The 27,295-nt window shown below is 37.5% G+C and overlaps 1 protein-coding gene across 2 annotated transcripts in view; it reads right to left on the bottom strand.

The window, feature by feature from the left end:
* The window catches only part of LOC123565272 (focadhesin-like), a 232,697-nt gene that overhangs the window by 134,830 nt on the left and 70,572 nt on the right, over positions 1–27,295 (bottom strand). For both annotated transcript variants that reach the window (XM_053550146.1, XM_045359140.2), the window contains exon 6: positions 839–965. In XM_053550146.1, coding sequence (XP_053406121.1) covers positions 839–965 — 127 coding nt within the window. The remainder of the gene's footprint in view (positions 1–838; positions 966–27,295) is intronic.

Raw genomic sequence — 27,295 nt, forward strand, 5'->3', positions numbered from 1 at the left:
GTCATTCTTGTATCTGACCTTTGTGTGACCTTGACCTTAGAGCTAGGGGTCTGGATCTTGCGCGTCATCGCATTATGGGGAACATTTGTACCAAGTTATTTCAAAATCCCTTCATGTATGGCAGAGTTATGGACCGGACACAAAACAGATGCTGTTAACCTTTGACCTCTAAGTGTGACCTTGACCTTGGGGCTAGGGGTCTGGGTCTTGCGCATGACATGCCGTCTTCATTATGGTGAACATTTATGCCAAGTTATTTCAAAATCCCTTCATGGATGGCAGAGTTATGTGCCTGACATGAACAGACCCTGTTAACCTTTGACCTCTAAGTGTGACCTTGATCTTGGAGGTAATAGTCATGACACATTGTCTCATTATGGGGAACATTTATGCGAAGTTATTTCAAAATCCCTTCATGGATGGCAAAGCTATGGACCGGACACGAAGTGTGACGGACGGAAGGAAGGACGGATGGACCGAAGGACACAGCCTATTTCTATGTACCCTTTTATCTTCGAAAAAGGCGAGGGACAATAAAGCTTGATGTGGTTTTAAGTATAGGAGATGTTCGACGAATTTACATGTAAAGAAAGAAGAAATTTTGATGTTTTAGCAGGAAAAGCTTACATGCGGTAAAAGGAATATTACATTTGTGTCTTTCCACATTGAGTTTATTAGACTCATTGAATAAAATTGATAAAATGCTCGGCAGAGCCTCACATTTTATTATTTTATTCAATTTGTTTAATAAATTCAATATGAAAAGACACTCATGTAATATTTGCAATATATAAACTTAGATCCACACATACATAGGCAAACATCAACAAAAACAAACCTCTGCTTCACAGACATAGTAGAGTGCTTCAAGACAAAGAGCTGCTGCTGGAGCACTTCGAACATCAGTACTCAAATTGAGAATCTCCGATAGGGGTCCTAGCATCTCGGCTCCATGCTGTTCTGGCCTAAAGTAAACAAGAATTATAGCTGACAATGTAACAAAAGAAGTTAAACAAGAGCTGTCTGTTGACAGCACGCTCGACTATTCAAAGAATTGATGGAAGTATGGGGTCAAAATATTACAAGAGATTTTAAGACAAAAGAAATAGAATAGATAAGACAAACAATGTACCTGCATTTGTGGATTTGGGTAAGTCTTGCACTATATGGCAATGTGTGACCATGAAGGTAAGCAAGTGTTCAAAGTTTCAAAGCCATATATTAAACAGTTTAGACAAAATATGGAATGGTATGCGAAACTTAATTAACTTCTATGTCAAAAAGGGCCATAACTGAGCTAAAGTCCTTGTCCTAGTTATGTAGTCTTGCATACATATGTAGCCTATGATAGTAAACAAGTGGTCAAAGTTTCAAAGCCATATGACAAACAGGTTAGGCAAACAAGAGGACCATGATGGTCCTGAATCGCTCACCTCTTCCCACATGACCCAGTTTTGATTATGACCTTGTTTTTTCTATTATTTGACATAGTGACCTAGTTTTTGAGCTCATGTGACCCAGTTTTGAACTTGACCTAGATATTATCAAGATAAAAATTCTGACCAATTTTCATGAAGATCAATTGAAAAATATGGTCTCTAGAGAGGTCACAAGGTTTTTCTATTATTTGACCTATTGACCTAGTTTTCGAAGGTACGTGACCCTGTTTTGAACTTATATCATCAAGGTGAACATTCTCACTAATTTTCATGAAGAGCTCATGAAAAATATGGCCTCTAGAGAGGTCACAAGGTTTTTCTATTTTTATACCTACTGGCCTAGTTTTTGATCGCACGTGACCCAGTTTCGAACTTGACCTAGATATCATCAAGGTGAACATTCAGATCAATTTTCATGAAGATCCATTGAAAAATATGGTCTCTAGAGAGGTCAAAAGATTTTAATAATTTTAGACCTACAGACCTAGTTTTTGACCGCAGTTGACCCAGTTTCAAACTTGACCTAGATATCATCAAGATGAACATTCAGACCAACTTTCATACAGATCCCATGAAAAGTATGGCCTCTAGAGAGGTCACAAGGTTTTTTTATTATTTGACCTACCAACCTAGTTTTTCAAGGTATGTGACCCAGTTTCAAACCGGACCTAGATATCATCAAGGTGAACATTCTGACCAATTTTTATGGAGATCCATTCACAAATATGGCCTCTAGAGAGGTCACAAGGTTTTTCTATTATTAGACCTACTGACCTAGTTTTTGACCGCACATGACCCTGTTTAGAACTTGACCTAGATAGCATCAAGATGAACATTCAGACCAAATTTCATACAGATCCCATGAAAAATATGGCCTATAGAGAGGTCACAAGGTTTTTCTATTATTTCACCTACTGACCTAGTTTTTGAAGGCACGTGACCCACTTTCGAACTTGACCTAGATATCATCAAGATGAACATTCAGACAAACTTTCATACAGATCCCATGAAAAATATGGCCTCTAGTGAGGTCACAAGGTTTTGCTATTATTTGACCTACTGACCTAGTTTTTGATGGCACGTGACCCACTTTTGAACCTGACCTAGATATTATCAAGGTGAACATTCTGACCAATTTTCATGAAGATCTAATGAAATATATGGCCTCTAGAGAGGTCACAAGGTTTTTCTATTTTTAGACCTACTGACCTAGTTTTTGACCGCACATGACCCAGTTTCGAACTTGACCTAGATATCATCAAGATGAACATTTAGACAAACTTTCATACAGATCCCATGAAAAATATGGCCTTTAGAGAGGTCACAAGGTTTTTCTATTATTTGACCTACTGACCTAGTTTTTGACAGCACATGACCCAGTTTCGAACTTGACCTAGATATCATCAAGGTGAACGTTCTGACCAATTTTCATGAAGATCTTGTGAAATATATGGCCTCTAGTGAGGTCACAAGGTTTTTCTATTTTTAGACCTACTGACCTAGTTTTTGATGGCACGTGACCCAGTTTCGAACTTGACCTAGATATCATCAAGGTGAACATTCTGTCCAATTTTCATGAAGATCTTGTGAAATATATGGCCTCTAGAGAGGTCACAAGGTTTTTCTATTTTTAGACCTACTGACCTAGTTTTTGACCGCACGTGACCCAGTTTCGAACTTGACCTAGATATCATCAAGATGAACATTCTGACCAATTTTCATAAAGATCCCATGAAAAATGTGACCTCTAGAGTGGTCACAAGCAAAAGTTTACGGACGGACGCACGGACGACGGACACCGCACGATCACAAAAGCTCACCTTGTCACTTTGTGACAGGTGAGCTAAAAATGGACTGGTATGAAAAACTTAACTGATTTCCAAGTCCAAAAAGGGCCATAATTCAGCTAAAATAATTGACAGAGTTATTTACTCTTGGATGGAAATCATGATGATAAACAAATGTTCAAAGTTTCAAAGCCACATGCCAAATAGTTTTGACAAAATGTTGACTTGTACGAAAACTGAACTAATTTCCAAGTACAAAAAGGGCCATAATTCAGCCAAAATACTTGACAGTTATGTACTCTTGTCTACAGATGGAAGTTATGATGATAAGCAAGAGTTCAAAGTTTCAAAGCCACATGTCAAATAGTTTTGAAAAAACGTGGACTTGTATGAAAACTAAACCAATTTCCAAGTCCAAAAAGGGTCATAATTCAGCCAAAATAGTTGACTACAGATAGAAATCATGATGATACACAATTGTTCAAAGTTTCAAAGCCACATGTCAAATAGTTTTGACAAAACATGGACTTGTACAAAAATTGTACTAATTTCCAAGTCCAAAAAGGGCCATAATTCAGTCAAAATAGTTGACAGAGTTATGTACTCTTGCCTACAGATAGAGACTGTTATGATAAACAAGTGATAAAAGTTTCAGAGCCAAACACTATGTCAAACACTTTACACAAAATGTGAACTGGTACGAAAAACTTAACCAAGATTTTTAAGTTAAAAGGGGCCAAAATTCAGCCAAAATCCTTGATAGAGTTATGTACTCTTGCCTAAAACTGGATATGGTGATGGTACACAAGTGCTGAAAGTTTCAAAGCTTTATCTCAGAAGACTTTGTTAAAATGTGGACTGGTACGAAAAACTTAACCAAGGTGTGACACCAACGCCAGTGCCGACGCCGTGGTGAGTAGGATAGCTCTACTTATTCTTCAAATAGTCAAGCTAAAAATAACTCTACAGAATCAGTTAAGTGTAATGCAGATTTTGGTCTTTATACTCTTGAAGTCTAAAAAAGCCCCTTATTTTATGTTCAAATGAAATTTTAAGAAATAAAACTCATTCACAACTGGAAAGAATTCATGACATAAATATATTTGAACTGAAAATAACTAAAGTAGTTGACAATCATACTTCAGCAAATAATGCATCAAAGTTTGTAAAAAAAAATCTAAAATTTCTAACTGACTCGCAAGAGACAAACCTATCTGAAAAACAGCCTCACAAAAATGATTGACACCATGCTCCTAATTCTGTCTATGAAACATCATATTTAATTCAAACCCATCAAGTAATATTAAAATTATCAGCAAAGACATAACCCATACTGAGAAAGCTACCTGGGATCGCCACCAAGATCATTATCACACAATAATAAATTTCAGATTTGTTAGGTAACTTGGTGCAACATGACAATTTTTTGTTTGTTTGTTTTGGGTTTAACGCCATTTTTCAACAGTATTTCAGTCATATAACGGCGGGCAGTTAACCTAACCAGTGTTCCTGGATTCTGTACCAGTACAAACCTGTTCTCTGCAAGTAACTGCCAACTTCCCCACATGAATCAGAGGTGGAGGACAAATGATTTCAGACACAATGTCTTTTATCAAACTGTCATGGAGAACATATGCCCCGCCCGAGGATCGAACTCATGACCCCGCGATCCATAGATCAACGCTATCCCTACTGAGCTAAGCAGGCGGGCTGCAACACGACAAGGACCTTTACTTTTTGACCTTGTAAGTTGTTAAAATGTTTGACAATATGGAACTTGCAAAGGAAACTATTCATTTCTAAGTTGTTTACCAAACATAATATAGTAAATATTCTCAAGGTGAGCCAAGATCAACCTGCAGGCTGATCATGGTCTGACTATTCAGTCAGTAAATTTTCAGTGAATGCCCTTCAAACAAGCAGGTCATGATGACCCTATACCGCTCACCTGTTAAACTTAGCCTTTGAATCAAGATAAATATTCTGACCAAGTTTCATGAAGATAGGGTCATAAATGTGGCCTCAAGAGTGTTAACAAGCTTTGCCTTTCATTTGACCAGGTGACCTAGTTTTTGAACCCACATGACCCAGTTTGGAACTAGGCATAGGAATCGTCACGATAAACATTCTGACCAAGTTTCATGAAGATAGGGTCATAAATGTGGCCTCTAGGGTGTTAACAAGCTTTTCGTTTAATTTGACCTGGTGACCTAGTTTTTGACCCCACATGACGCAGTTTCGAACTTGGCCTAGAGATCATCAAGATAAACATTCTGTGCAAGTTTGTGTCAAATAAAAGAATAAATGAAACCTCTATATGGATGAAAGGGCCAAATAGAAAATGTTGCCCCTTTAAGGGGCAGTAACTCTAGAACCTATGATGGAATCTAACCAGTTTTGAAAGGAACCGAGATCTTAATGTGACTTAAGTTGTATGTAAGTGTGATTAAAATCCAATGTAAAATGTCACTTCTATCGTGTTCACAAAGTAAAAATTAACAAAGTTAGGCTCTTTCAAGGGTCAATCAGGGCATAACTCTGGAACCTATGATTGGATCTCAAAATCTATTGCTGTTAAAGATATTTTGCAAGTTTGTATCAAATCAAACCATAAATGAAACCTCTATATGGCTGCAAAAGAGGGGCCATAACTCGGCAATCCATGATGGGATCTGGCCAGTTTTCGAAAGGAACTGAGATATTATGCCAATACAAGTTGTGTGCAAGTTTGATTAAAATCGATTGCAAAATGTGGTCTCTATCATGTTCAAAGCCCGCCCGGTTAGCTCAGTAGGTAGAGCGTTGGTCTATGGATCTCGGGGTCGCGAGTTCGATCCTCGGGCGGGGCATATGTTCTCCGTGACTATTTGATAAACCACATTGTGTATGAAATCATTAGTCCTCCACCTCTAATTCATGTGGGAAGTTGGCAGTTACTTGCGGAGAACAGGTTTGTACTGGTACAGAGTCCAGGAACACTGGTTAGGCTAACTGCCTGCTGTTACATGACTGAAATACTGTTGAAAAACGGCATTAAACCCAAAACAAACAAACTATCATGTTCACAAGCCAAAATAGCAAATTTTGGACCTTTAAGGGGCCATAACTCTGGAAATCATAATGGGATCTGGCCGGTTTTCGAAAGGAAATGAGATATTATGCCAATACAAGTTGTGAGCAAGTTTGATTAAAATCAATTGCAAAATGTGGTCTCTATCGAGTTCACAAGAAATTGTGAATGGACGGATGACAGACGGACGGACGATCACAAAAGCTCACCTTGTCACTACGTGACAGGTGAGCTAATAGTAGTGACAAGGTGAACTAATAAAAGCAAGTGTAATACATTTATGGTTGGAGCATTTATGCAGCCAGCACGGACTTTAATCCGGAGATTGATTCAATGCTGACTAGGGTTGGACACCGGTACCCGTTATCGGTACAGTACCGAATAATCACTTCGAAAAGTACCGGTATATACTGTTTCGAAAACAATTGGTCCCGATTTCGATATTTCCATAAAAAAATAAAATTCTACCCAAATCAGCGGCAAAATAAAGCAGAAAATAAGCAAATATCGTAAGAACGCGATCGACATTGTTTACTGTGACACCGCTCTGTGTTACCTCCCTTGAATTAATATGGAGAGCTCCTTGCGATTAGTTTCGTATGCTAAATATTATTTGAAAAACTTGTTTTCCCGTCATTTTAAACTATGTAAACCAATACTTAATTGCAAAGTATACATCACTTTTTGCTTTTGTCATATTCTATCAAAACAAATAAGAAAATGATTAAAATAAAAATGTTATGAAACTTAGCTGTAACCTATGTAAACAAGTCATCGGTTATCGGAAACCATTAGAAATGTGTTATTGTTGGTTGTTTTAAGTGTTTTGAAGGTTAATGTTCAATTTAAAGTGTGTTGAAAAAGTGTTGCACTTTAAAAACATTACAACTATAGTCAACCTGGTCGAAGATTTATCATGTGTGAAAATGAGTCTGACTTGTTAAAGGGGTTGTTTTGAAAGCTTCAATTTAACAGTTCTAGTCAGTGCTGAGCTTTAAAAAACATTACTACAGTCCGTCTAGTCCTAGATTTAAATTGCATAATGAGCGACGTATCAACTCTAGTTTTTTTTATTTTGTAATACTCTAGTTTATAAAATGTGTTTATTTTTTTACTCTTTCATAGTTCTAATACAACATTCCATTAACAGGCTTAAAATGTTTATATATCACAGCAAATTTTCCCATGTAAACTACTAAATAGGTGTATTTAATACTTACTCAATCTTTGCTTATGTGATGTACTATAAAGCATGGTACAGTATAGTCCGCTTATTTGCATACCCAATTTGTCAAAGCAAAATATGCGAATAACTGGGCTATTCATTTATCCGAATATATGTATATGGCATCTGTTTCGGTATGCTTCAGCTGCTCTAGGAGCAATGGTTATTACTTTGAATCAATACGGCAACATTAATTGGAAAATGTGTCACTAATGGAGTGATTAATCATACCTGTGTATGTTTTAAACAAATAAAGCTGTAAACGACAATATTTTTTATTTACCACTGACTGGAATTTACCCGCGAATCGTACAGATAACAAAACGCCATGCCGGTAATTTTCCATTCCACGAGCACGTGCGACCTATCGTAATGCCTAACTTACAACGCCGTTACTTTTGTTCATCGACACGTATACAAAAAACGCGCGTCACACATTCATTTTCTTATTTTATCGCTTCAGATTTTCAACACCGATTGAGAAGTAATATAGTTTGAATTCTATAATGATTTAAAAAAGGTTTTAACAGAAATGTTGGCAAAATTCTATAAAAACGGTCGAATTTTCAAAAAATTACTTGCAAAATTTCAAACAGCGCGATCCTAAATACTTATTACTTTCTAAAAGTAAATAGATGATACAAACTATGGGCATAAAATTCAGACTTCTGACCAGAAAGTACAAAAAACAGAATAGAAAAATCTTAAATAATGAAAAGCCAGCAGCAATTTAAAAATATGAAGTAAAACGATTTTTGCACAGATTTCTGTTACGCGACCTCGTGAACGTACATAGAAAATGCGGTTAAAAAACTAATCACAGGTCACAGGGGTAAGAAATCCGCTATTATAGTTTGACATGTTTACCTGTCAGTTTATACGGGATATTGCACATTCGCTTTAACAAAGTAAAAAGAAGCTTTTTTAACTAGATCTACTTCTCAGCACTTAAGAACAGATGCGGTAGAATCAAACAGTGATGTGCAACATGGCGCGAAAACATGACGTAATGCCACGAAAATCTCGGGGAAACTATACAGCTTTGATCTCCACTTCTAATGTCATGATACCAACAAACTTCTTTTAGCTCTTTGAAGGGGTGTTAATTGATGATGAAAACAAGGCCAATTACATTGTTTATCAACAGAATAATTACCGATAATCATCAAGGTTTTTTTTTTCGCTTTCAAGGGGGGTGGGTGGGGGATGTTACCCGACATTCATTCTGCAAAAATGTACAACAAAAGGTCTTAAATTCTCGTGCAGATCGATAAAAGTGTAACAATACGTCACCTGTACATACTTACCGTATTTTAATTACCAATTTACCTGAGTGATTCACATGTTGACGAATTTGTCACGCACCGATTGTCATCTAGGGACATGAAACAGCTGATCGGCAAGAGTAATTCACAGTAAATTTTCGGCATCTTTTGATCATTTTTATCGCTGTTTGCGACCAAATTAGTGGACTTTTAGCCAAATGTTTTATGCAATTAAGCGGGACGGATTAAAAATTCAATGCAATTATGCGAAAAAACTTTAAAGGTAATTATATAGGGATCGATCGGTGCTTCAAGTTCGTATGCGAATATCCGTGATATGCGATTAACCGATATTCAATTAAAGGTCCATTACTAAGGGAAAGTGAGTTGGCAATTTTTTTCATAGCCAGTGCATAGACTTCTGCAAGACACTAAATAATGAAGATTGGCAGGTCAAAATTTACAGAAGGTCTTTGGAACTCAAAGAAATGTATGTGTATTATGTTGAAATTTCAATGAATCGACAGAATGACCCCCCAGGTCTTTTTAACTTTCTTCATACTTCATAGAAAAATAATTGTACATATACTGCGATTTATTTCGAATTTCTACATACCAACTTTCATTTTCCAATAAAATAAAATAGTTTCTGTGCTTTTTAAAAGAAACTAAGATGTTCACTTTCCTTAGTATTGGACCTTTAAGTGGAATGTACTGTATCGGTATTGTTAAAAATACCATATCGTTTCGTTGGTATCAGTATCGGTATCAGACCGGTTCGTTCTTAATGACATCCAACCCTAATGCTGACTACATACGATGGAAGTGTGTTCCATTGCACAACTGTCCGTGGAAAAAATGAAAATTTGTAATAATCTATTGTGGTAGCTAGTATGTGATATGCTAGGTGATGGTAATGCCTAGATTGTCTGGTGTATGGTTGCTAGGTGATGGTAATGCCTAGATTGTCTGGTGTATGGTTGCTAGGTGATGGTAATGCCTAGATTGTCTGGTGTATGGTTGCTAGGTGATGGTAATACCTAGATTGTCTGGTGTATGGTTGCTAGGTGATGGTAATGCCTAGATTGTCTGGTGTATGGTTGCTAGGTGATGGTAATGCCTAGATTGTCTGGTGTGTGGTGTAAGGTACTGACTTACATTGATATCAACATGATTATAAACCATTTTGTGAAAGAATGCTAATCTATTATATTTTCTTCCATCTTGTAAAGTATGCCATTTGAGATCAGTAAGGATATTAATTTTGTGATTGTGCCCGGGGTCTTACAATAGTTATTAGTAACAAATCCTGCAGCTTGCCTCTGAATATTTTCTAATCTCTTGATATCTTTCTGATGGTAAGGGTCCCAAATACTTGATCCATATTCTAATTTCGATCTTACAATTGAATTATAGGCTGCAGTCTTGGTGGAACGTTTTGCAGAATGTATATTACGTTTACGAAAACCTAATTTCTGGCTGGCTTGACTAGCTGTTGAATTTACTTGAGGGGTCCATGACAAATTGATGCTATTTCAATGCCTAGATACGGTCGATAAGGGTTGATTACTTCGTGCATATTTACATATTAGATCTTATATAAAAACATGTCTGCTAATGTAAATTAGCAAGAAATATAGGTACTAGACAATCATAATTATGTTCCATGTAGGAGATTAAGCACTTTCAATATTTAAACAGCTTTTATATAAGAATTCAAGGTGAATCCATCATCCCTCTTACTCACCAGTTCTAAGTCCTCGTGACTTTTTCCTCCTTCCAAGGCTGCAGAAGATGCTGGCTAGGCACAAATATTTATCGAATAAATCACTTGGGAGCAGTATTATTCAGTTACTTAAGATCATACCAAGGGGAGACTACTCTGCAGCATTCACCTCTTAGATCTCTTGACTACGATAGTGTGTGGAAGTCAAGGGCAAATACTTTGAAGGGGTCAACTAAATTTGAAGTCTGTACACAGACTGTGTACCATATTCCAGCAGGATTGTCATTATTTTTAGAATGGCCCTCATATTCTTGAAAATTTAAGAACAGTCCTTCGCAGGGGCAGATTATGCTTAAATTATGGCTGAAAAACATTACAAAACCATTTTCGCCTATGAAAATTACCACTATTGAAACTGCAGCTGTTTATTTGTGTCATCAATGATGCATTCAGAATGTTTTTGGGTCTTTTGAAAAAAAGTGTGTTAACATCTTCGTCTTCCAGTAAATGATCAGGAGTCGGGTTCGACTGTAATGTTGACCAGTGGAAGGAGATGAGGCAGCCATCTTCAGAAAGTTTTAAAACATTATGTACATCTAAAACTATTTACATTGCGCTGCTCATTCTACTCCTTGAAGGCAAAGGAGCCACCCCTGAGAAGATCATCCTGGGCAGCCGTAAAACCATTGCCGACATCGATGTCAGTGATGCGTGTAGAGAGTTGGTTCCACTCTCTGATGGTTCTTGGATAGAAGGACTGATGGTATACTGTTGAGTGGACAGTTTTCTGATGTATTCGTCCACGCCCTCTAGTCCGAGAGTCGCCTGACTTTAGTAAATCACCTGGATCAATGTCTACCTCATTATGTTTAATTTTATGGAGGTAGTTGAGCCTATGAGCGCGTCTCCTTTTTTTCAGAGGGAGCCAGTCAAGTTCTTTAATCATATTTGTGACGCAGCCAGGGGTTCTATCTTGGTAATTATTGGTCACAAATTGAGCGCCCCTCCATTGAACTTTCTCCAGTTGGTCAATGTCCCCAAGTTGGTATGGGTCCCAGGCCGCCGATGCATAGTTGAGGGTGGGTAAAGAAGGTGTATGTGCGTTCACGGACTTCTTGAGTGCAATTTTGAAGGTTCCTCCGTAGAAAACCAAGGGTACTGCATGCCTCGGCAGCGGTCTTGTTAACATGGGTCCGCCTCGACATATCTTCAGCCATGTGGACACCAAGATATTTTGCACTGTCCACTGCTTCAAGGACAAGCCCATGTAGGGTGTACTTGTTGCAACGCGTGTTTTTCGCATTGGTGCAGATGTGAATGACCTGACATTTCTCCGGATGAAACTTCATCTGTCACTTCTCTTCCCACATCTCCAGAGAGTTAAGATCGTTCTGGGGGGACTGGGCATCGTGGTCAGACTTGATGAGCCTGTAGAGAAAACCATCATCAGCAAATAAGCTAGTGTCTGATGTGGTGCACTCGGGCAAGTCGTTTATGAATGCCAGAAAGTAAAGTGGTTCATTTACTGTATGCTGTGGGACCCCAAATGAGACGTTGGCCTGCGCTGAGGAAATTCCATCAAGCAGGACACGTTGTTTCCTCGAGTTGCGGAATGACTTTACCCACTGAAGGTTCGGTCCTCTCACCCCATAGTAATCAAGCTTATGTAGTAATCGCTGGTGAGGGACTTTGTCAATCGCCTTAGAAAAATCAAGCAGAACGACATCAACTTGATCTTTCCCAGAGCGCAGTTTGCTGGCGATACCTTGGATGGTGGTGATCAGCTGTGACTCGCATGACCGTCTCTTCTGAAATCCGTGTTGTTGATCACATAAAATTTTGTTCTTTTCAAAATGGCCCATGATGTTGCTATGGACTATATGTTTCATAACTTTACAGGAGATAAAGGTGAGGGAGACAGGCTTTAGTATGAGGCTTGTTGTTTATCGCCTTTCTTATAGATTGGGACAATGTTGGCATCCCTCCAATCGCTTGGTACAGTACCAGTGTCGTAAGAGTGTTGAAAAATCTTCGTCAGGACAGGTGAAATTTCTACTGAGGCTATCTTAAGTACTTGTGTTGGACAGTCTGGTCCTGCTGCCTTATGTGGATTTAGATTTTGTAATAATTTAGTCACACCAGGTATTCTGAATTTGATGTTCGGCATTTGTGGGTGTGGACTTTGTCCCTTGCTAGGCATGCTAGTATAAACTGATTGAAACTGTTCATTTAAAATGTCAGCTCTTTTGGCAGTGTCACTTTGCAGGTACCCGCTTTTATCAATCAAGGATGATACACCCACTTGCTCTTGCTTCCTGCTTTTGACATAATATTATTGGAAAAATCGCTTGGGGTCTTGTTTAAGGTTACCACTTACAACATCATGCAAGAACTGTTTTTCAGATTTTCGTGTATTGTTTTGTACTTCTTTCTGCAGGCTTTTATATCTGTCCCAGTCACGATCCTTTCCGGTTTTACTGGCTTTCTTGTGTGCACGTTGTTTACGGCGCATTAATCTTCATAGCTTTGTGTCCACCCAGGGATATGTCTGTCTGGTGCTAGACATTTTTGTTGGCACAAACTGATTTACAGCTGATGTTATTGCTGATTTAAATGAAGTCCACATTGTTTCAATAGATTGAGGAGGATGTGAGCAGAACTGATCAGCAAACTTTTGGAGATGTTGTTTGATGTCCTCTTCATCTGCTTTCTTCCAAAGATAGATTTTTCTTCTGGCTAACCTAGTTCTCACTGGCTTTACTGAAGTGTCAAGGAGGACAATGTCATGATCACTTTTATCTCCAATTGGTGGTAGTGGTTTACATCTTATCTTAAAACTGGGATGGGGCATGAATATCAAATCTAATGTATTTTGTAGTCTTGTTGGAAAGTTAACTACTTGTTCCAGGTTATGGTCAATTGCAATGTCCAGGCATGTTTTACTCACGCGATGAGGATAATGAGTATCGGTGACATTATGGCTATCCCAGTCTATATCTGGCAGGTTAAAATCGCCTCCTATTATAAAATTAGCTTTTTTTGATTTGCTTTTCAGTTTCTCAAATGCCTGTTTGACTGTGTCTAGATATTCAGTGCCTGTCATGTTTGGTGGTCGGTAAAAAGAAGCCAACACTAGTTTTTTATTATCAAATTTGATGGTACCCGAAATCAGCTCTAATTCACAGTGCTTTTCAACATCCAGTACTTCCATATCATTCTTAACAGCAATCAGCACACCCCCGTGTGGATCTGATGCTCTATCTCGCCGATACACATTGTAACCAAGCTGTGGGTTGAAGAAGTAAGTTGATTGAATTTCATCACATAGCCATGTTTCTGTGCCTAAGATTATATCTGGGTTGGATGTTTCCACCAATATATCTATGTTTCGCCCTTTATTTCTTATACTTTGGAAATTAATGTTAAGGATTCTGAATTTTTTTTTTTTTATGTTTTTAGGTCGAATAGGTTTTTTTTTGTGATGATGCAGCTTCGGGACTTCCAATAGAGTAAATACTTGAATCTGCGAAGCTGTGGCTTGAGATGGATCTAGCTGACAGATGGATCTGGCGTGCCTGGTTCACTCCAAGTGATATCTGAATAAGTGTTGCTGACACTCTGCGCACTATCCGGGGCGTCATACAGTATCTCCAAGTGGTGTGAAGTCCCACATCCTGGGCAGTACATGGAGCAGAACTGTCTGCTTCCAATGCGTCATATTCAGCTGTCAGCATTCCAACACATGACTTGTGTATCCAAACATCACATTTGTTACAGCAAACAGCCCTGGCACTGAAATCTCTCACTTCACTGCAGCAAACTCCGCATGGGAAAGTCAGAGATGAAGGATGGTCTGACTCTGTTTGAGAATGTTCCGGGCCCGGGTTTTGCTCTATGCCGCTAATGAGCAAGAGGATCAATTGCTGGGACTTGGTATTTGGGTGCACTGGAACGGATGTTGGTCTGATGGTAATCAACAGTGATTGTCCAGAAGTATGATCAAAATGTAGGTGTAAGCATCTAACATGTTTAATCCAAAAGTAGATTGAAGTGCTTGTAGAAATGTCAAAGTCAGGGCAAAAACAGTGTTCTAATTGCACACTACATTGTTCAGGTGTTCCCTTGGGTGGTCCTGTGCTTTGTATCAGTATACAAATAACCTGTAAGCTGCTGACGATTCCAAATGTTAGTGTCCACATTGTTTTTGGTTTGTTTACATCTTCAATTTGTTGTTGTTACTGTTGTAAGAGTTTCACAGAGTAGTCTCCCCTACACCTATAGGGTGTGTCCGTTTCTGGAAAAATTTTGATCCATGTCGCCTGGGTGAGATGGTGTTTACAGCAAGCATCTGCATGACCCTGATGAGGTGGGAAAAGTTTGTTTTTGGAGTCTCTAAGCGGAAAATTTCGACAGAAATATGACCAAATTATGGAGAGGAGGTGTAAAATCATCCCTGCAGTAAATCTGGCTATGCATATATCAATATATTCTCGGAAATCAATGTTTTCTCAGTCTGGAATAGATGGCTGTCTCAACAGTTAGACCGGTTCTCCTTTACAATTAAGACAGACAAAACGCATGTCAAGGAAAACCTGGTACGTTATTCAGTAAAGTTTAACGACAATTACACAACTGCACCGCATGTTCCTATTTATAGATTTGATCTTATATAAAAGCAGTTCTGCTAATGTAAATTAGCAATTAGGAACCTACAGAAAACATTCAGTATTTCAATAATTAAATACTTCCAAGTTACATTAGCACTAGATGTGCATATTTACATATTAGATCTTATATGTTAACATGTTTGCCTTGGTAAATTAACAGGAAGGGTAGGTACCATGGACTTCCATTATCAATGATTCATTCTAACACGACCAGCTAATAACCTACAAACTTGTAGAGCAAAATCTATCTTGGGTTATTCTGCAATAAACCGACCTTGAACTATGCTGCGCGCGCACCATGTTTTGGCTAAATGCTGCGGCGTAGCACGCAGTTGTAATTTACGTTTGATGAAAATACTCCTCTGATTCTCGTCTAACGTTATTTGAAGTAAGTCGTGTTAGAATCAAAATAATAAGTATCTAAATAAGGTTTATCGTAGAATAATCCTCGTTTGTTGTTCTTATGCGTAGAAATTATATCACTCAGGCCTTCGGCCTTCGTGATATATTCATACGCATAAGAACTCCAAACTCGGGTTATTCTATGAAAAACCTAATTTTGATACTTATTATTTCTTAAATAACAGTCCTGTACTAAATAATATAAGAATTCAAGTAGTACAATCTGCACCTGATCACACAAGGGTGAGTATTTAAGAAATAATTTATAGCAAGAGTGTTTTAACACTATTTTTGCACGATGGGCGGTTATACGTCAGGCGTAATAATTTCACAAGGGCGAAGCTAAAACATTAGATAAAATATTGTAGCGCTCTTTCTTAGTCGCAAAAAAAACATTGACTTCACCGCACGTTAACATGACGTCATTCTAGCGTAAGAGTGTTTTAACAGAGAAAAGCATATTAGAATTGTAATTATGAACAAAACTTACAATGACCCTAAAAACCATTGCTATTACAAACAGTTTAAGGTGGAATGCGCCTAATTTGAAGTTATTGGGTTTCGCTTCGACGTTATGATTAGTATAAAATTCAGCATATTCCTCATAGACTGCGTATTTTACTTTTTTGATATTTCTGTAACATTTTTCTCTGCAAACCTTCGAAAACGACCACTGACGTCCATTTTTGATGAACTGCGATTTCATTTCCATCAGACGATTTTTGTAACTCTTTCAGTTCATTCCACAAAAATCGATTTGCTTTCTACTCATCATATTTTCATTTAAAAATGTCTTTAAAATGGTGTATAATTTATTGAGATCATTTTAACGTAAAGGACGATATTTACGTTAAAGTGACGTCAGAGCAACAAATATGACGTTGAGTTTCGAATAAAATTTTTTCTTTAATCTTGTCTAATGTAAAACCCAAACGATAGAATTTGAGAAAAAAACTAACATGATGATGAAAATTTTATTTTCTATCGATTGAAGGAATAAATTTATGGGGTCACCGAATTCATTTTCGCATAAAATTACATTATGCTACCCCTACCCCCAAATCACAAGATAGCGCAACTGAGTATTTTTTCCAATATCTCCTCTTTTCTTCCATAAATCTACTATTTTATTTTCTTAGTACAAGTAAATCAAAATACTCTTTTAAACTCAACTATCTTTGGCGAAATCATTTCAGTGTAGAACTCAGATTTTAATGTTTAGATTATATTCAATTTAAGAAAATGCGACAAAATCGACACTGCATTACCGTTGTCCTGAATTACATTACTCTACCACTATTCCAGATTTAAAAAGAGCTGTCCGTAAGACAGCGCTTGACTTTTCTCAGTGCTTGACTCTGAATTAGAGCTTTGCCAGTAAAAAAAATTCCAAGTTAAAAAGGGACATAATTCTGTCAAAATTCAAATCAGAGTTATGGGAATTGTGTCTCCTGGTGTAGACTTTAATAGAAAATAACTATTTTGAGTTTCAAGTCAAAAGCTTTAAAAGTAAGAGATATTTGACTTTATCAATTTAAAAAAAAAAAAATCTAAGTTGAAAAGGGGCATAATTCTGTCAAAACTCTACCCCTATTCCAGATTTAAACAAGAGCTGTCCGTAAGACAGCGCGCTCGACTTTTCTCAGTGCCTGACTCTGAATTAGAGCTTTGCCAGTAAAAAAAATTCCAAGTTAAAAAGGGACATAATTCTGTCAAAATTCAAATCAGAGTTATGGGAATTGTGTCTCCTGGTGTAGACTTTGATAGTAAATAACTATTTTGAGTTTCAAGCCAAAAGCTTTAATAGTAACTGAGATAATTGACTTCATCAAAAAATTTAAAAAAAAAATCTAAGTTATAAAGGGGCATAATTCTGTCAAAATTCAAATTAGAGTTATGGGGATTGTTTCTCCTGGTGTAGACTTTGATGGTAAGTAAGTATTTTAAGTTTCAAGTCAAAAGCTTTGATAGTAACTGAGATATTTGTCTTTATCAAAAAAATTTAAAAATAATTTTAAGTTAACAAGAGCTGTCTCCATAGGATGACACATGCCCCCGATGGCACTTTGAATGAATAGTTATGGCCGATGTTAGAGTTTAAGACCTTTGACCTACAGACATGGGTCTTGCGCGCGACACGTCGTCTTACTGTGGTACACATTCATGCCCAATAATTTTAAAATCCATGTATGAATGGCAAAGATATGGACCGGACACGCCCATCAATGCACTATCATGAAATATGACCTTTAACGTCTAAATGTGACCTTGACCTTTGAAATTATTTATTTCGCAAGTTAATGGTTATATATGAACAGTCCAGTATCGATGCACATTTACAAAAATAAATAAGAAAATGACAGAATATAATTAAAATCTTTTATTTGAATTATCTCAACCTTTTAATTTTAACAATTAACTGTACAAAATTCAATCACAGGCCGCTATTTCCGTGACGTATTATCTGAGCGTAAAACTGGATACATAAAGAAATGAAATTTTATGCATGTAATAGCACAGAGGCAAACAAATAGAATACAACTTTAGAAAATTTAAAAAGCTCTAAGGTAATTTATATCATCATGTTTGAATAAACTTTATTAATTTATTTAACTTTACTACAAATTTTACGTTTGGTAAATATTTTGATTGTTTGGAGAGTAATCGGACACCCTGATTTCGAATAAAGTATACATCCTCTGTGAATACCCACGGGGAAACAGAGTATATTTGTTATACGGAGCCTGTTGCTCTGAAAAGGTTAATTTATTTAGTAACTTGGCTAGAAAAGAAACACCATCCTTTGCAAAGAGGTTTTAGCTCTCCGGATCATATGTGTGTAAAGAAGGTTATCCTTGTATTCATAGACACGTAATAAAAAACACATTCATTATGTAATTCTTTTTCCTAACAGTAGAAACCTATCAAACATAACAAATATAAGTAAACATTCTGCTAAAACTGTTAAATATTCCACGAAATAAAAAAAAATGTTTGTTTTGGGTTTAGCGCTGTTTTCTATGTTACGACAGGAAGTTAACCTAGCCAGTGTTCCTGGATTCTGTATTCTCAACAAGTAACTTCCAACCAAATAAATCAGAGTTGGAGGACAAATGATTTCGGGTACGTGCCTCCTATCAAGTCGTCATGCCCTACCCGGGGATCGAACTCACGATTCATAGATCTGCACTCCTTCTATTAAGCTCAGCGGGTGGGGTAAAAGAAAGAAAGAAAACAAGAGCTGTCTCCATAGGATGATATATGCCCCCGATGGCACTTTGAATGAGGAGTTATGGCCGATGTTAGAGTTTAGGACCTTTGACCTACGGAGCTGGGTCTTGCGCGCGACACGTCGTCTTACTGTGGTACACATTCATGCCAAGTTATTTGAAAATCCATCCATGGTTGACAAAGATATGGACTGGACACGCCCATCAATGCACTATCCTTTAAAGTCTAAGTGTGACCTTGACCTTTGAGCTACGGACCTGGGTTTTGCACGCGACACGTCGTCTTACTGTGGTACACATTCACGCCAAGTTATTTGAAAATCTGTCCATCGATGACAAAGATATGGACCGGACACGCCCATCAATGCACTACCCTTTAATGTCTAAGTGTGACCTTGACCTTTGAGCTACGGACCTGGGTCTTGCGCGCGACATGTCGTCTTACTGTGATACACATTCATGCCAAGTTATTTGAAAATCCATCCATCGATGACAAAGATATGGACCGGACACGCCCATCAATGCACTATCCTTTAATGTCCAAGTGTGACCTTGACCTTTGAGCTACGGACCTGGGACTTGCGCGCGACACGTCGTCTTACTGTAGTACAAATTCACGCCAAGTTATTTGAAAATCCATCCATCGATGACAAAGATATGGACCGGACACGAAAATTGCGGACAGACTGACAGACTGACAGACCGACAGACGGACAGTCGGTTCAAAAACTATATGCCTCCCTTCGGGGGCATAAAAATGGTTGTGACTGAGACTCTCTGTAATTCAACAGCGGTTGATTGTTAAACATGTGTAATTCTATGTTGCCATTATCTATATGTGCGACTCAAGAATCGTAAATTTGTACGGAGAGAGAAATTTGACCTTTAAAACCAAATTCTGTCGTCAATATAATTATATGACCATTTGTGTAGAGCAGTAAATTTACCGGGCAAGCCCGTGGCAACTAATCTTATGGTCATCTTATGGGATGTGCGTGCTTGCGTGCGAGCTTAGGGAGTGTTAGGGATAATAAAAAGAAAAAAAAAAGATTCAAACAACATTTCCTCCCTAAGTCAATGGTCATACGTATCAAGTGTGAAAACTCCGAACTATATATACAATTGCATATGCATAAAGTTTTCATCTTAGCAGTGTATTACAATGGAAAACTTGTTTATTGGTATTTTGAATAAGAAAAAGATGAAAAAATAATCATTATTATAAAGAAATATATTTAAAGTGATTTGAAAAAAAAACATGATCAGTATTTTACACAAAGTTGTCGCATTGGAGTATGTAAAAAAACTCTGCATTGAAACCATTTCTCACATGTCGCCAGTTTTACAGTTATAAAGACCTCTTTTAACAAGAGCTGTCTCAATAGGATGACACATGCCCCCGATGGCACTTTGAATGAATAGTTATGGCCGATGTTAGAGTTTAGGACCTTTGACCTACGGACCTGGGTCTTGCGCGCGACACGTCGTCTTACTGTGCCACACATTCATGCGTAGTTATTTTAAAATCCATGCATGAATGACAAAGATATGGACCGGACACGCCCATCATTGCACTATCATGAAATATGACCTTTAACGTCTAAGTGTGACCTTGACTTTTGAGCTACGGACCTGGGTCTTGCGCGCGATACGTCGTCTTACTGTGGTACACATTCATGCCCAGTAATTTTAAAATCCATGCATGAATGACAAAGATATGGACCGGACACGCTCATCAATGCACTATCATGAAATATGACCTTTAACGTCTAAGTGTGACCTTGACCTTTGAGCTACAGACCTGGGTCTTGAGCGCGACACATTGTCTTACTGTGCAACACATTTATGCGTAGTTACTTGAAAATCCATCCATGGATGACAAAGATATGGACCGGACACGAATGCACTATCATGAAAAATGGCCTTTAACGTCTAAGTGTGACCTTGACCTTTGAGCTACGGACCTGGGTCTTGCGCGCGACACGTCGTCTTACTGTTGTACACATTCATGCCAAGTTATTTGAAAATCCATTCATGGATGACAAAGATATGGACCGGACACAAAAATTGCGGACAGACGGTTCAAAAACTATATGCCTCTGAAGTCCCTTCGGGGGCATAAAAAGAAAACCCTCTTTCTCACGTACCAAGATTCATTTCACGTCTGTAGTGAGCCTCTGATGAATAAGAGTGTAAAATACTTAGCTTTGAAAAGAGATATAACAGAAAAACACGTAAACTAAGCTATGTTGTGATTTGGGGGTAGGGGTAGCTTAATGTAATTTTACGCGAAAATGAATTCGGTGACCCCATAATTTTATTCCATAAATCGACAGAAAATAAAGTTTTTATCATCATGTTAGTTTTTTCTCAAATTCTATCGTTTGGGTTTTACATTAGACAAGATTAAAGCACATTTTTCCTTTGAAACTCAACGTCATATTTGTCGCTCTGACGTCACTTTAATGTAAATATTGACTTTTACGTTAAAATGATCTCCATAAATTATACACCATTTTAAAGACATTTTTAAATGAAAATATGGTGAGTAACAAGCAGATTGATTTTTGTAGAAGGAACAGAATATTACCCTAAATGTTAAAATATCTATAGAGTTTTCCAGTATCTGCATTAGTTTTGAGATAATAACTTGCATGTAAAACTTTAACCAGGATTTTCTAAGTCCAAAAGGGGGCATAATTTGGCCAAAATACATGTCAGAGTTATGGGACTTGACCCAGTGAGGTCGGTAATTGACCTAGAAGAAGAAGAAATAAGTTTCAAAGCTATATACCTTTCAATGATAGCTATACAGTCAAACCTGTGAATAAAGGCCAGCCAAGGGAGAGGGGAGAAATGGCCTTTGTTCACAGGTGACCTTTGTTCGGAGGTCAACTTGGGTCATTAGTTCTATTGCCTTTAATCCGTTTCAGTGTTGATATTTAAGGTGTATAATAGAGTACATGATGTACTTAATCAGTTTAAGTCCATGTTACAGTGGCACACAGACTTGGTCATTATCATCATCATCCTCCTCATCATCATCATGACTTTGACAGTCTATTGGATATTAGGGATATTAAGGATATTTGAATCACAGGGCATAAATCATCAAGGATACATGATGTATAGAAAGATATAAAGGAATTCATTTGTCATTAAATGTTAAATGTATTCTCAGATAATTCCATTTTTATATTTTCATATACATTTATCAAGTTCAGTACAGCAATACAAACTGAATACATGAAATTAACACATCGTTGTAAGTAAAGAATGGTAGCCACACAAACTTGGTCATCATCATCATTCATCATATGTTTTATCTAAATATATGACTAAGAGTTTATATAATACATGTTAAATGCATTCTCAGAAAATTTAATTTTCATAAACCCTTGTCAAGTACAGTACATCAGTTCAACCTGAACAAATGAAACTATCAAACAAAATCATTTTAACAGTTCACTCTTTCTAGGATGAACCACACCTATACCTATGTTCTCTTTTCTATGTGACAGTCACACAAATTTTAAGACCTTCACATATGACATACATGTAACCCGAAACGTTCAGCGTTTGGCAAGAAGTCACTGATCTTACTCTGCTTGTGTTCCTACAAGTTTTTGGCTTGTGATAATGTCCTCGGCATCAACAAATGTACCAAGAAGATTTTCATTTCCATGGGCTACTGCATACTTTTTAAGTTTTTCAATCATTTCCAAGCACTCAATTGTTTGAACACACATTATCTTCTTGTTCTTGAAGCTGATAATCCTCACAGTCAGATGTTTCATCACTGACCTGCTCTTTCATTTCGAAAGCAACTCATTAGCAGGCCTGTCCCAGTCCTTCATTTCAGAATCACATGTTTTGAACTCCTTGTCAATATTCAACAATTCCATAAAATCACAATCGAACAACTGTCGAGCCATTACATGAAGCGCTATTGGATAGTTATCATCCTCCTCTTCATCACTCTCTGAATCGTTCAACACTGTGCATTCACTTTCACTTTCAACACTGTTTAAATGAAATCCACACTTCGCGAAACACTTAACAATGGTGCTTATTTCAACTTCTTTAAATGCACGTGCAACCCAGTAAATTGCATCCAGCACACTTATATCTTTCAACAGATCAAATCCACTTTTTCGCTGCTTAAGTTCCATTTGACTGATCACATACTGTAGTTGTTTCTTCCTGTACTTGAGTTTCATTGCCTGAATTATTCCTTGGTCCATTGGTTGGCATAGAGATGTTGTATTTGGTGGTAAGAACTTAACATTGACATTTTTGAGATTAACCTGAGGATGGGATGGTGCATTGTCTACAAAAAGAAGCACTTTTCTACCTTTCATTTGTCTGTCAAACCAGTGTAGCCATTCTTCAAAGATTCTTGTTAGATTTGTACATTACCGGCAGACGATCCTGTTTGATACCACTGAAACACCTTGGATTTTTCGACTTCCTGATAACCAACGGTTTGATCTTTTCCCCTGAAATGTGAAAATAAATGAAATCAAGCAACTGTTGTCTGTGATTTAAAAAAAATAAAAATAAAAGGATGCAAAATGCGCTGTCCATGTTTTAAACATTGTAAGTGATGTTAGAAATCAACTTTTGCATTCATTTTTAGACATGAAAAATCCGAAAAGTCCCATTAAATAAATATACGCCCTGCTCCCCACTTTCCCATAAAGAAACAAGAGGACCATGATGGTCCTGAATCACTCACCTCTTCCCACATGATCCAGTTTTGAGTATGACGTCGTTTTTTCTATTATTTGACATAGTGACCTAGTTTTTGAGCTCATGTGACTCAGTTTTGAACTTGACCTAGATATTATAAAGATAAAAATTCTGACCAATTTCATGAAGATCCATTGAAAAATATGGTCTCTAGAGAGGTCACAAGGTTTTTCTATTATTTGACCTATTGACCTAGTTTTTTAAGGCACGTGACCCAGTTTCAAACTTGACCTAGATATCATCAAGGTGAACATTCTGACCAATTTTCATGAAGATCCATTCAAGGGTATGGCCTCTAGAGAGGTCACAAGGTTTTTCTATTTCAAGACCTACTGACCTAGTTTTTGATTGCAGTTGACCCAGTTTCTAACTTGACCTAGATATCATCAAGATAAACATTCAGACCAACTTTCATACAGATCCCATGAAAAATATGGCCTCTAGAGAGGTCACAACGTTTTTTCATTATTTGACCTACTGACCTACTTTTTGATGGCACGTGACCCACTTTCGAACTTGACTTAGATATCATCAAGGTGAACATTCTGACCAATTTTTATGGAGATCCATTCACAAGTATGGCCTCTAGAGAGGTCACAAGGTTTTTCTATTTTTACACCTACTGACCTAGTTTTTGACTGCACATGACCCTGTTTCGAATTTGACCTAGACATCATCAAGATGAACATTCAGACCAACTTTCATGAAGATCCATTGAAAAATATGGCCTTTAGAGAGGTCAAAAGGTTTTTCTATTATTTGACCTACTGACCTAGTTTTTGATGGCACGTGAGCCACTTTCAAATTTGACCTAGATATCATCAAGATGAACATTCAGACCAACTTTCATACAGATCCCATGGAAATATGGCCTCTAGTTAGGTCACAAGGTTTTTCTATTATTTGACCTACTGACCTAGTTTTTGATGGCACGTGACCCACTTTCGAATTTGACTTAGATATCATCAAGGTGAACATTCTGACAAATTTTCATGAAGATTTCATGAAATATATGGCCTCTAGAGAGGTCAAAAGGTTTTTCTATTTTTAGACCTACTGACCTAGTTTTTGACCGCACGTGACCCAGTTTCGAACTTGACCTAGATATCATCAAGATGAACATTCAGACCAACTTTCACAGAGATCCCAAGAAAAATATGGCCTTTAGAGAGGTCACAAGGTTTTTCTATTATTTGACCTACTGACCTAGTTTTTGAAGGCACATGACCCAGTTTCGAACTTGACCTAGATATCATCAAGGTGAACTTTCTGACCAATTAGCATGAAGATCTTGTGAAAAATATGGCCTCTAGAAAGGTCACAAGGTTTTTCTATTTTTAGACCTACTGACCTAGTTTTTGACCGCACGTGACCCAGTTTCGAACTTGACCTAGATATCATCAAGATGAACATTCAGACCAACTTTCATACAGATCCCATGAAAAATATGGCCTTTAGAGAGGTCACAAGGTTTTTCTATTATTTGACCTACTGACCTATGTTTTGATGGCACGTGACCCAGTTTCAAACTTGACCTAGATATCATCAAGGTGAACGTTCTGACAAACTTTCATGAAGATCTTGTCAAATATATGGCCTCTAGAAAGGTCACAAGGTTTTTCTATTTTTAGACCTACTGACCTAGTTTTTGACCGCACGTGACCTAGTTTCAAATTTGACCTAGATATCATCAAGATGAACATTCTGACCAATTTTCATGAAGATCCATTGAAAATTATGGCCTCTAGAGAGGTCACAATATTTTTCTATTTTTAGACCTACTGACCTAGTTTTTGACGGCACGTGACCCAGTTTCGAACTTGACCTAGATATCATCAAGGTGAACATTCTGACCAACTTTCATAAAGATCCCATGAAAAATGTGACCTCTAGAGTGGACACAAGCAAAAGTTTAAGGATGCATGGACGGACGGACGGACGACGGACACTGCGTGATCACAAAAGTTCACCTTGTCACTTTGTGACAGGTGAGCTAAAAAAGAAATAAATAATTCACCGACCAACTACCGTAAACTGTTCAGCATGAACACAAACAGTTTTTTCACCTTACAGAAATACGGAAATGTGCAGCCGTGAAACACGCCAGTGCATTGTTGTTTAAAGGCGTTTCAGTTATGTAGGCCTATGTATTTTGTTATCCCAAGAAATGAAAATCTATCAAATCTATCAAATTGTTGGGGTGAATCGAGCCAAATATTTGTTAACAGGTAATAATTAAGTGGTGAGAGACAACAGTGGTTTTTATTTCAATGGGAGCAAAAAATGCTGCCCAGCTGCAGAGTGAATGTGATGAACTTCAGTCATTTTTAGTATTTTACTTCCGGAATATCCGAACATGCTCGTTCGAAATATAGACATTTTTTCTAAGACTGTACAGTCAGTAAAAATGATTTCACCGTTGGTCAACCCAATTTGTATCAATTATACAAAATAGACACGTGCAATCCATTTACCTTCTAATGTATTATCTATCAAGGGAATGTTAAATCAGTCATTTTCTGCAACCGGAAATAAATCTGCAACAAGCAACATGGATTACTTCCCTTAGATGTGCGTGATACACTACCCAATTTACAATTTCAGTGAAATTCGTTAATCGAATGAAAAGAGAAGCAGACCTAACTTACGAAAAAATCATTACCTGTCATGCTAGCACACAAGGCCACAGTCAAACGTTCTTTTGACCGTTTGCCGCCCGAGCAATCCTCGCCTTTCTTGAAATACGTGGACTTAGTCGAATCCCGATAGAAAAGGCCGGTCTCGTCCATATTAAAGATGTTTTCTGGTTCATACCCTTCGCACAACGATGGTAACTTGTCTTTCCAGTCTTGCACAACAGTTTTGTCTACATCACCGCGCTCACCAGACATTGTCTTAAACACAATATTGTTCCGTTTAAGGAAACTTTCCAGCCATCCGTTTGATGCTTTAAAGTCATTTACACCTAAATCCTGCGCATATTTCAGTGCTCTTTCTTTCAGAAGCGGACCTGACACGTTAATTCTACGTCCAGTGGCATCATTAAACCATTTCAAACACAAGTCATTAATGTCCTCATAAGTGGTTGCCCGGCGCGGTCGTTTTTACTCCATGTTAACATTATTTTCAAACTCGTCCATAATTTCGCGTTTCCGTTTCAGAATTCCATGACTTTGAGTCCTGCCAACACCATTTTGTTCTGCAATAGCCCTGCCACTTTTACCACTTTCACTAAGTCTTATAACTTCCACACGTTTTTCTAACGTAAGAAAGTTCCGTTTCGACATTTTTCTATGATAAGTAAGCACTTAATTTAGTAACGTTTGACTGGTATTTTGAACACAATTTGAATGAGAGATATTAACATAATGAATATATTTTATGAAATTGCTCATTTATTACAAGCACTTCACCGTTCATTAAAAAGTGTGAAAAACTGCAGGTGTACCAAGAGCGGTTAACAATGTACAAACAACTCAATTATCAACCATATTATCGATTGCAGAACGTGTTCAACAATCGATCAAAAACAATCAATAACACCGATTGTTCTTTATGTCGTTAATAAGGGGGGCAGTTGCCAATTTAGCACCTCTTTATCAAGACTTTTAAGTTTGACCGCTGATTAGGGAAAATTATGAGCGGGAAAATTGTGAGCGGCCGACGCATGAAAAAAATGACCGTTGTTCAGAGTAATTACCGTCTATGGGAAGGACTTTGGCTGGCTGCTGG

The sequence above is a fragment of the Mercenaria mercenaria genome, chromosome 8 (assembly GCF_021730395.1).
Source record: "Mercenaria mercenaria strain notata chromosome 8, MADL_Memer_1, whole genome shotgun sequence".
NCBI lineage: Eukaryota > Metazoa > Mollusca > Bivalvia > Venerida > Veneridae > Mercenaria > Mercenaria mercenaria.